This window comes from Phalacrocorax aristotelis, chromosome 3 (assembly GCF_949628215.1).
Source record: "Phalacrocorax aristotelis chromosome 3, bGulAri2.1, whole genome shotgun sequence".
In the NCBI taxonomy this organism is placed as follows: Eukaryota; Metazoa; Chordata; class Aves; order Suliformes; family Phalacrocoracidae; genus Phalacrocorax; species Phalacrocorax aristotelis.
Genome location: NC_134278.1, coordinates 2,620,602 through 2,633,008, shown reverse-complemented (window position 1 = coordinate 2,633,008; position 12,407 = coordinate 2,620,602). Strand labels below are relative to the sequence as shown.

Genomic DNA, 12,407 nt, shown 5'->3' with positions numbered 1-12,407 from the left:
TGGGCTCACTTTTATTTCTGTACCCCCCACTCATCTTCCATATGCCTGCAAATAAAAGTAGTTTCAGTTTAAATAAGCACTAAAAGCATTACCTGAGACTTACTGCACAGGAACCCAAAACTCAAAGGAGCGATTAAACTTCAGCAACGGGAACCCCTGCATACCGCTATACTCACCACCTCCCTGCATTATTCCATCATCCTGCAGCCGACAGTAAATGAGGTTGATCGGCTTTTCTTATTGCTCATCTCTAATCCTCTCCCCCAAAAGCCACACCTTTACCCTGAAGCTCCAAACTACTTCACATGTATTTTCACCCTGGAGCTCATGGACCCTAGTTCTCTCATAGGTACTTCATAAAATGTTGCAATTTTGGGGGAAAAAAAAAAGACATTCCAATATTATGACCAAAATTGTTTTGAGACATTTGGCCTTTCCTCTGATTTCTTTTTGCTATCGAGCCCACTGACTCTACTTTCATCCTCAGCAGTATAATCCCCTCCTTTCATCTTTGCCATAATGCTGAAAAGGAAGCTGTTAAAAGTAAAGGAAGGTCAGTCTGGGGGGGGGGGGGGAAACAAACCAAAAACCCCAACAACTGGCTCTCACTGAAACCTTCTTTATTATTTGTATTTTCCTACACCAATCTGCAGACTGTGCAAAACCCAGAGAGTCAGCCCCGCCACAAACAGATGACATACATGCTCTGTGGATCCCAGTGGAAAGCACTCACCCAGCAGATTCCCTACTCCCCCTATATACAGAAGGAACTACAACTGGTGTGAAGTAGTGGAGGAGAGGTCGTGTGAATTAACACTCAGTTGGAAGGCTTCTGAATAAGAGTAGGGCAGAAAATTCGTGCTAATATCAATTTCAGGTTTTGGTTCAGCCCAGGAAAAAATATTCCAACGGTGAACCAGACTCTGGGATACCCACGCATGGCCTGGGGTTGTCTACACAAGACTAAGAGGCAGGTGAGAGGTACTGAGATGGCGACTACTAGGGAACTAGCAGGGGAACAGCTGTCTAACGCAGTTCCTGCTTTCTCGATAACACCTATCACTACTACAGCAGTCCTCCACCATGCAGATTTCTTCTGAGGGACCTCTCACTCTGACTTTCCAAACTTTTTACAAAGACTTCTACTAACCTCATCAGTTCCTCCACTTTGTCATCAATGTCCAAGTCCTCTTCAGAAGCTTCAAAACTGTACGACCTTTGAGCCAAGCTGTTTGCAAGTGGGTAGCGGGTAGGTGACATCTTCCCGTTGAACGCAGACAACCTCTCGTTACTCTCCCTCCCGTTCTGATTAGTAGTGCAAGGCTGTGGGGAGGTGTCGTAACTGTTGCTCGGTGATGGGGACATCCCAGAATGCTGGGTCTGTGTTGAAGCTGTGGCTGTAGAGGAAGATGCTGGGACATTGTTGGTACTGTTGCTGTAGGAACCACCTCCATAGCTAGACCTTCTTCCAAATTTGTCGCTATGCTCCTGATCAAGACGGTCCAAGGTTTCCAGCGCGTGAAGGATTTCATGTCTGGTCATTCCTGTACGTCTCAGGCGCTGAAGCAGGTCTATCTGCTCTATGGTAAATCTTGGTTCGTCTGTGTAGTGAGACATGGTTTCCAGCAGGCTGAAAACAAGGAAAATGTAAAAGCAAATACTTCAGTTTAATAGTTCTCTGTGGTATGTGGAAAGTACCTTACGTGCAGGAAAGATCAATTCTGGTCCAAAACTTTAAGTCACACACATGACAGAGCTGGCAGCTCAATAGTCCACCTCCAAACAAGCTCAGCAGGCAACCTCCCATGAAAGCTAGTCTCGCTATGTAGCAGAAGGGCTTCTTTTCTTTGAAGTGCTCAAATAACATTTCTCTCTTCCACTAGCATTCCCCACACCTTCTGCAATAAACCTGCAGCTGGTACCCTTTTGCTTTTGATAAACTGCTGCTACATAGAGACAGTGGTTGCTCAGTAATTAAGGATGCAACTTGATTTCAGACAAAATTTTGCCCATTGCTAAGTATCCACCAGACAGAAATTCCAGATTCCAAAACTGTTAGGTTGTGGCCAGAGGTTGAGTTTTTCTGGAGAAGTTTTAACCAGTTATGACATGAGATTTACGAATCTCAACTCTTTCGAATCTTAAGTACGAAGAGTTTGAGTTGCCCTAACTTTTTTTGTTGCTACCTTGAAAAAAGAAGATAAAACCACACCTAGCGGAAATTCTAGTGGCCTGTAGGACCAAAGTTGATGTGACTGAAGTCCCGTTTCTGAAGTTAGTAACTTTTGAACCTGAAATGTTGTCACAGGTCGCCTGCCCTAACAAGGAAAGTGCAGCACATCCAATTACTACTGAGCTTTCATTTAAAGAAATAAGTCTACAGCCTTTTTCCCTCCAAAGGCAGGCTTCTCATGTAACTCAGTCATCATGTTGGCTCATCAAAAGCATTTTTAACTCCTAAACTTCCCAAGGTGCCAGAACAATGAACATGTATTTGCTGCAAAGCCCAGCAATGGAACTGACAAAAAAAACCCCACAATATGCTCCCTTAATTTCTTTTCCTTCCTAAGTCTCCTTACTACAGATCCAAATGGCATACAAATGACAAGATCACCTCCTTCAGAACTCAAGATTTTGAGAAGAAGGGATGGCAGATGGAGGGCAGACAGAACTTGGCAAAGAGATCAAGGCATTTTCCATCTTTCTTGTGAATCTTCTTATGAGTCAAGGGTTTATTACAATTCCTGCAGGAGAGCAGGGTGAAGACATCACTCAAACTCCAGGAGACATGACAGAGCTAATGTACAATCCCTACAAGCAAGAGCAGACAAACAACAGCCTCAGGAAAGTCAAGTAAGAATTCCAAGGACCCTATGAAAACCAAAAGAGGGATGATGGCCGTCATGATTATGCTAGACCTTCCAGGGACAGGGCTGCCTATTTCTCTCCACAGATTCTGAAGATCACTCCTCATTTCCATTTCTGCACTGGCACAGAGAAGTCCCCAACAGGAGCCACAGAGCGACAAAACTTTTTCAACTGCTACATTTAGTCTTTTTCCAGATACATAAATCACAGTAAACCAAGCCCCTAGGTTTTGGGGGAGTAGCAAGGGAATATCTCTTCAGGGGAGTAACATCTCACAATGCAGTCCTGACTAGGCAATGGAAACAGGTCTATCCTTGAGTCAGGGGGCATAGCCAGGTCAATACTAGTACATTAAATAGTGCTCAGAAGGAGGCACCGTAGCATCTACACAGTGTCATCTGCAGCATTATTAATTCACTGTAACTGTCTTTGGCAGTTTTGGTCAACCAGTGCACCCCTGACCAATTCACAGGCTTTTTTGAAGATTTTGCATGGAGCAGAAACCACGAACACTCTGTTTGGATGCCGCCACTCAGTCTCAAGGCTACGAGTGGTAGTATGGATGTGGCCAGCTGGCCTTGGGGCTGAAGACCAGCACTGAGAACTGGCTTGCTTAGTAAGAGCTGCAGCTAGAATGTAGCTGTACGGACATGGTGCTACAAAGCCAGGATGCATGAATCCACAAAGATGGCATCTGCAGTCTGGAAAATACGGAAATGAGAAGAAGGTGCTATCTTTAGTCTCATAAAGCAACTATCAAATCCCTTTCATGGTTTCAACAGTGTGTACATGGGAGAAGGAAGCAGGAGGACAATACAAGGGGATGACTCCCATCCAAGAAAATGACTGTGTGAGAAGACAGACGGACTACAGCCATATAAGTGCTTCAGTCCAACAGGAATGTGCTGTCCTTCGGACAATTGATTACTGAAAACATACAAGCCATTTTAAATTTTAAAAGACAAGCACACGGATTATTCCACTAAAAGGAGGGCACAGCAGCCAATGCGGCAGTAGACTAGCAACTGACTGGAATTCTAACAACTAAAATTTGGAAGTCGCATCTCAGACTGAGACGTTCAGAGCTTGACAAGGAGCATTTGGAAACAGACACTGTGTTCTAGGTTTGGCCTCTGCGTTGGGGGAGGCAGGGCTGCTCAAGCCTTTCCTCCAAGCTTTGTAAGAAGTGTGACACTGACTTACTGACTCACACGACAAACTCCTGCACAGCCTGAAAGTCCCCCACGTCAGCCCTGAGTAGCATGGCTTTCTAATAGAAAACCTCTTCTTAAACATCTGGCCTTGAGATGGTTTTCACTAGATATGTCAGCTCGCCTTTCCTTAGAGATAAACCCATTTTTGGCATTTCTTACCTGTATTTCTCATGTCGCCATTTCCTGGCTCATTTCTCTGTCAACACCAAACGTCATGTGCTCCAGTACTTGTTGAACTGGAGGATTTAATGATCCAGAACCTCCACCCAGAATTACCTCTACTCAAAATTCCTACTTTGCTGACTCTTTGACGTTTAATACCAAAACATACTTTAGATTATCTAGTTTAATACCCAGTTTGTCACAGGCTTAGAAACCCAAAACGTTTGCCCTTCTAGCCCTGTGAACTGAAAAACTCACATCTGCAAAAGCATGGCTTTCCAGATGGCTTCAAAAACATGAAGCGACACAAAACTTACCATTTCCTGCAGCAGTTTGTTGCCACGGCCAGTCATTCCCTTTTAAAATTTGGGTGATATTCCCTAATTTGTCTAAAATGTCAGGGCTGAGTTTCCAGATCTGGGTTCTCAGGCCAAATTAATATACTTTAGCAAATTATACATAATCCTTTAGTGAATCCTGAGTATGCTTTAGCGAATTACTAGTGAATTACACATAATGAACTCCAGTGCTCATATACGCAAGAGAAATGGTTGACCTGTCGTATGCGGCTGCATGTGGGGAAGCGATCTGGCCCCCAGTTTGTCCCACTTTGATGCAGCGGGGATCTGCTGTGCACGTACAGTGGTTTCAGTTGCCCATGCAAGGGCTGCTGGACAAGGCCGTAAGAATAAGATATTCAACGACTTCCAATTTGCGTTCTACAAAGTCCTGTTAATCTGCGGACTACTGCTGAAAGGCTTGCAGAAAGTAATCTAAGAGCAGCAAACCCACTGTCAGATTAAATCCATTATACCGTGTTTAACACAATCACTGGAAAAATGTTGGTAATTTAGAAGAAAAGAAAAAAAAAACCCCAAACGAAAAACCCAAACTAAAGTCAATGATCCCAGCAGTCTGTCTGTCCATGCAAGGTATCCTTCTAGCCATTTTAGACAACTTCTTTATCATTTTTTTAACACTTAAAAAGATACAGACACCAAAATCAGATACAGCATCTCACTGCTGGTCTCACTAGAGTCATACACAGTTGTAAAAACTGCCTTGCTTACACTTACACACACAGCATGCATTGCATCTGACATGCTTCTTATTGGCCTTCTTGATTTTGAACTCTTATTCACATTTTCATTTTCTACACAACCACGAGATCTAGAAACATTGTTTCTGACTTTTATGTACGGAAAACAACTGCAGGAACTGGGAATTTTCCATTAAAAACCCAAAACAAATATTGCAAAACTCAGTATTATTGAACAGGTTCCAACATTGCCAACTACCTAGTACTTTTTAATGAATAACTACAGTAACATTATTTATAACTATTATTCTAGCAGGGCTTCAGTTATTTTCCCTTTTTAAAATATTTTAATAAACTTACCCTGTTTAAAAATCAATTTACAAAGCAGTTAAGTAAATCAGCCATTGTAGAATCATCATAATTTCATTCACCTCATTAATTAATGGATATTCTTCACTACCTCACCCCCCACACCCACCCCCCATATTGCTGTAAGAGCCTCTTATCCTCCTGAACTCCTCTGGCTAGCTATAATTCAATTTGCTTCCCCCCTCTTATTCCTTGTGAAATACAATCAACTGCAAAAGTAACAACAAGCAAAATAAGACAGGGAGAAGCAGAATGATTGGGGATGTGCAGGAGAAAATCAAGTCAGCAAACACTTTTCCTGAGAACAAAGACTGGACCAGCTGCTTTGCTGTGGTCAAGCTCTGGCAAACTTTGCTGCCAGTGTAGCAAAATATCCTCCACACTAGTGATGGTGCCCCTGTGCTCGGCCCTGGGGAGGCCCCACCTCGAATGCTGGGCTCAGGTTTGGGCCCCTCGGGACAAGAAGGGCCTTGAGGGGCTGGAGCGTGTCCAGAGAAGGGCAGCGGGGCTGGGGCAGGGTCTGGAGCACAAGTGTGCTGGGGGGCGGCTGGGGGGGTTTAGCCTGGAGAAGGGGGGGCTGAGGGGAGCCCTTCTCGCTCTCTGCAGCTGCCTGAGAGGGGCTGGAGTGAGGGGGGGGGTCGGTCTCTGCTCCCAAGTCACCAGTGACAGGACGAGAGGAACCGGCCCCAAGCGGCGTCAGGGGAGGTTTAGGTTGGGTATTAGGAAAAAATTCTTCACCAAAAGGGTTGTCAGGCTGCCCAGGGAGGTGGTTGAGTCTCCATCCCTGGAGGTATTTAAAAGAAGGGTTGACATGGTGCTTGAGGATATGGTTTAGTGGTGGGCTTGGCAGTGATAGGTTAGCGGTTGGACTCGATGATCTTAAGGGTCTTTTCCAACCTTAACGATCCTATGATTCTATAATCACATGCTGTATCTTCTGATCAGTTAGCAAAACTCTCACCAGTTACAATGAACTATCACATTTCCTTAGTGAGATACCCAAAACAGAGAGCCAACCAAGGAAGAATCGCCATGCATTTTCCTCCCAGAACTTTTGAAAGCAAGACCTCTGCAAAGTACTAATTAAGCTCAAAATTAAAATTGACAAATTTTTTTAACAACTGAACCCGGCCCTTAGAATGAATCCAAGTTTATTTAGATCCTGACAGCAAAAAGAAAGCTTAAAGTATCAAACTTCTTAACATTTCTTACATTAAGCTGGCAGTAACACCCCAAGTAAGGTGGCCCGCTTCCACTTACTGCCTCTTGGTATCTATAAAGCATTAAAACTTCATGCTTATCTTTTGTGGCTCAACCAAAAGGAACCTAAGGTATCTGAACACCAGATCGAAGGGAAAACTATAAGGAACTAAATAAAAAAGAACTTATTTTCCCTCCCAAATCTACAGATATAAAATATCCAGCAGGTCTCAACCAGCCAGATGCAGCATCACTCTCTTTCACTTCTAAAGCCGCTTTCTGGAGTGATGGCTGTTTAGGGGCATAATTGCTCTCCATACCATTGCTCTTCCTTGTCATAGCACCGAGACTTATTCAGCCTCTTTTTTGTACGCATTTCACCCTTTAGATATGGGGGTCCCTCCTTACTTTGAAAGGACTGATCTAGCATGGGGGTATGTGGCCAGACACAGAGGCGTTCTCTTCCCTTATCTTCCCGCATCTCACAGAGAAAAGTAAGAAAAAACACAGCAAGGTTTTCTCACCTACTATCATAGCCACAGGTACAAGAATCATTTACCCGACACTAAGTTTCTAGGTGATGGAACACTGCAGAATAATCCCATAAAAAACAGCTACGAGCTAAGCCCATGTCCAATTGAACTTGCAGAAGTTCAGAGCAATTCAATTACCCATTTGGGAATAAGGCCAGACACCAGCCTTAACACCTCTAACACTTGAGAAAATGGCTCTGGACTCTTTAATGATCACAAGAAATCATTTTTTTCCACTCTTCTACTCACTGTTCATGAGTAGGAAGTACTCTAGCATCACCAAAGAGATCCTCTTCTGCAGAGGTCCTTCTCCAAATTTCCATTAAAATTCACTGCTTTATCTAATAAGCTCTGACAAAGCTCAAGACTCTCAAAAGGAGTTGCGCTTTTTGATCTGAGACCTATATTTGATATAATCTGCATAATATGGATATGGGCTAGAGCCAAAGTGTTCAGAACAGGATCCTAGGTCTGGTAATTGGTTTAAGAATGATTGTGATGAAGTCACATCAACTGTGGCAAACAGGATGGGGAGAGGTGCCAACTTCCACCCTTCTTTGACGTATGGCATACACTGCTGGTCCAGGGTCAGACCCTAACAGCACTACACTGTCCTGTTAACAGTATCTCCACAATTTGTAATCTTATCTTTTACAGCACCATCATTTTTTTGCAAAATAACACTGTGAAGCTGTGGCTTTTCAGCTGACGTAGTGATCCCAAAGTATTCAGCAAAAAAATTACTTTCTGCAACTAGTTAACTAAAGAAGTGTTTTGACTATCACAGTCTTCGTCACAGCCTGAACTCCTTATCCTGCCAGGTCTTTCCTGTGTGTATGTGCGTACAGTACTAGTGAGCACTGCCATCTGAACAACTGTGGAGGTGGACGTCCTCCAGCTATTAAAAACATAGCAGAGAGAGCAGCTGTGCTGGCTCTGCATGCCCAGCTCCGAGCCACGCACCGGTGTAAGGATCCTTGTTTGGGATGACTGGGGTACTATGTTTCCTTTCTACGTGAGGTCTCTGATCTAGACAGCAAGCAAAAAGGGATATTAAGGATGGCACTGCTACTTCCAAAGGCACTATAATTTGCTTATTAACCGGACTGATATTCAACAACTTAATTCACATGCACTACTGCTCCGGATGCTTTCTATCAGAACCAGTGACTACGAAGAAACGCCGCCTCCAGCTGCCCAGTCTGTTAATTTTTTAACTGTGCAAGCTTATTTCTCTCTCCATGCATTTTTGTGAGATCCAAGGACCCAAGCAGTTTCATGCGCTCCTCCTTCCTTTTCTACATCCCACGCACCGTTATCCATCCCAAAGGACGCAGCTGGTTCTCACAAGAAGCTCAAGAGAGGGGCTTTCATTCTGAGCTCTAGCTGTTCCACAGAGCGGCTGACATATATCACAAAGTAAAGGGTGCAAACACCATGCACACACGTTCAGAGGGAAAGGCTGTGACTCATCAAGTGCAGCTCTAAGGCACTGTTGGAACAAATTTGGGACATTTAGGGCATAACACCATCTAGTCTTCTGAAATTCAAGCTTTGGCCTTTTCTGTCCTTACTGAACAAGTGCACCTCCTTGTACTCACAGATAATTTAAATATTTCAGAAACACCCAAGGCTTTGCACCTTATTAAGCAAAGCTGCCTTCTAAACAGTAGTTGATGCTATGAATTCTGGGGCGCAACAGAGGATTAAGGATCTGACTCATCTGAGCCAACACTTATGCTCATCAGTTGCAACTCCAGTATTTTCAGTGGAGTTGCACCCATTTTCAAGAGAGAGAGAAAAAATCAGGCCTCAAGTGCTCATCATGTCAACGAACACAGAGCCATCCTTATCCATACGTTAGCATAATTATCTCCTGCAGTTCCATCTCTTAGTTCTGATTTTCAGAGGACTCTACTCCCATTCATCCTGATTCACAAACAAAATGTAATGCTTGTAATGACTGCTCTCATCCCAGGGAAACGAAAGCCTCACATTGCAGCAAGGAGTGAAATCAGACTACAAGCTGATCTATCGAGGTTAAACGTCACCGGTTCTGTTTATGAATGCAAAACACTGTCTTATGAATGCAGAACACCGCCATACGCTTTCGATCAAAACGGTGACAGTTAATAAGAGCAGCCTGAAACTTCTGAAAATAAATCCAACGTAATCAAATACTCACCGCTACACAAATTATAGAAGGCAAGCTGAGAGCAGAATATCAACATATCATTTCTTCAGGAGGCTTCAAGTTTTCTCAGCTAGTTAAAGAGCCCCAAACCCAGATTCATCACTTCTCCATAAGCCGTTTTTCTACTCTGTCTTTGAAATTCTTCACTGCCGATAAAATATTTTTTACTGGATGCTGGCACACTGGCAGTAAGCAAACCCTAGCAGTTTCACCACTGATTCCACTTGGGTGAGTAACTTACTCTGCTTTATAGCATCTGCTTTACATCTTTGGGAAAGAGAGAGAGAGGACTTGAGATCGATCTTACTAGGCAAAAATATAATATAAATGCCAATTATTGTCATAATCCAAGTCTTACAGAAGGGACTGACCTCTGACTAAGCACAGGGCTGGGAGCCAGACACTTCTGAATTCTACTCAAGGCACAGACTGATTCACACTGACACCTTATCTGTCTAACCCTAACCTTCCCGACTTCTAAAATCTGGGTTTCCTACTATTGTTGCAGTTCTACAGCAACGAGGCAGGAATTCAAACTCTGAGGCTGGATTCAAGGGCAGAATCAGGGATCAGAAGGACTAACTAACAGAAAAGCTGTAGTGGCAGCTGAGTGCTGAAGCAGGGCCCAAAGCCCAAACCTGTGCCAAGAGCAAAGGAGGAGCTCTTGGATTCGGGAGCTGAAGACTAAACTTTGGATACATAAGCTCTGTAACAGAATCAGATCAGGACTTGTGCGCTTGAGCTACACAGCTAAGCAAATCTCACCAAGACACCGTAATACTGTCTTTAACCCACATGAAGAAAGAGAGTCATTGTGGCAATAAGACTGAGACGTGGGCCTAACCTAGACACCAGACCAGCAAGTCACATATTTTCAGCTGTCAAGATTACTGGGGTAGGTATACTGCCGTCTTCTGCCTCCCCCAGCTCACTTCAGAACTTGACCAATCCTTCATTAAAATCCAGGCAGACTCTCAGAATTCTTCTCTATTAATTCTGCTAGCCGGAGTGTCTAAATACTTGAAACGCATCTTTCTATACAACACCCCTGTGAGGCAGGGAAGTAAAACTACGCTAGTTTTTGAGACCAAAAGCTCACAGAAGGGGGCTGGCCTTCAGACACGTCAAAATGACTCGTTCGAAGTCACGCAGGCATTCTGCAGGAAGGCAGACCAAGCGCCTGGCCAAACTTTCGTTGTTTTCTCACCACACATACAGCCATCCTACAGGGCCCATCTACAGCAGCAGATATGACAAGGGGTAGGACAGGTTTCAAGGAGTTCCACCACAGGATTTCCACCACTTCTCTTCCACAGGTGAAGAAAAAGAGACGTTCTGAAGTATTTCAGGCACCTTCATTCTCCTTCAGGATCTATCACCAGCAGTAACAATCAGCACACTTCCTTAGAAGATAAATTTGTTACTTCAGAAAACTAAAACCCAACCCAGCAAATACCTGAAACTTGCCTACTCCTAATTTTGTGCTTAACTACAAAGCAAAAAATTTTTTCCACTAGAAAACAGTTTGCAAGTGTACTTTCACTGGCACACAGACTTAGTGAGACAGAGATTATACTTGGAGAACAACTCAGGAATAGATAACAGCGGCTCCTTGAAGAATATAAATGATAATGGCAAAAACATGGGCTTTTGGCCACAGTTGCTTCCATATTAGAGTTTTATTTTATTTAAAAGCATTTCAAAAAGTAACACACAGCCTAATTAATGCTCTTAAAGCAACCAAACATCTCTTTGTGTAGCCCAGACCTGAACTAGAGAAATATCCTCTTGCATGGCACAGAGAAGACCCAGGCTGTATTCTCAGGGCAAGTCCAAATCTTTCTGTGTCCTGCTCGGAGCAGGAGAACACCTACAGATGCAAGTCCTGAGGCTGCAGATACATGAGAGAGCGTGAACCAACCTACAACCTGTTCTTCTGCCCTTCTGCATAGCTCCAGGACTTGGTGGAAATGTCCACCCACCAGTTCAGTTCACTAACTCCGCAGGAAAATCTATCAACCAACCGACTCACTCATAGCTCGCTTCTGCAGGGGCTGGTGAGCTGTGTTAGCTTAGGGAAGGCTCTGATGATTGCTATCACCAACTAAACAGATGGGGACAAGCCAATTTGGCCAAAAGCAGAAGTAAGTGTAAGAGGCACACATGCAACAAGATTTCCTTCAGATCCCTTTCAGAGTGGCTTAGCTGCCTGTGAAATCATGAATTAACTCATCTGGTTTAAACTGAGGTAAAACTAAGGGCTCACACAAAACAATGTTTCAGTTAAGGAAGCTTAAAATGCCAGCTGAACATTCCTACAGCCACCAAGTACTTACACAATACCTTGTCCTGAAGACAAAACCCAACAAATTAGCCGAGCCCTCTTTCACCCAAGTTTAATTAACATGTTTCATGTCACGTTTGAAGGAAGCTGGACAGTTAATGCAGCTCAGCCACGTGGTGACTTTCTAAGCCACTGTACCTCCACTGCCTGCTCTTCAGTGTGTGCTGACTTCGGTATAGGTCACATACTCGTTCCTCTCTTTCTGTTGTTTTCCCTAAATGATGACAAGGCTTCAATCTAGTCCTTTTTCATCTGCATTACTCACACTGATCTTCTTTCCACTCAGCAGGCTTTTACTCGCTCCAAGACAGCTCTGTCACTGCTGGCAGTTCGATTCACAAGCAGCAGCCTGGTAATTCAGGTAAACTTCAAGCGACAATGTTGGAACTGACTAGTTCTATCAGAAATCATATTTTGAGGCATAGTTTGAAACATGCAATACAAATACTGATGGTCATATCTAACTGTTAACACATATTAATTA

At 43.7% G+C, this 12,407-nt stretch overlaps 1 protein-coding gene across 20 annotated transcripts in view; it reads right to left on the bottom strand.

Moving 5' to 3' along the window:
* Positions 1-12,407, bottom strand: part of HMBOX1 (homeobox containing 1) — a 127,616-nt gene that overhangs the window by 65,396 nt on the left and 49,813 nt on the right. For all 20 annotated transcript variants that reach the window (XM_075086507.1, XM_075086509.1, XM_075086516.1 and 17 more), the window contains one exon: positions 1,151-1,630. In XM_075086507.1, the coding sequence (XP_074942608.1) occupies positions 1,151-1,630 (480 nt within the window). The remainder of the gene's footprint in view (positions 1-1,150; positions 1,631-12,407) is intronic.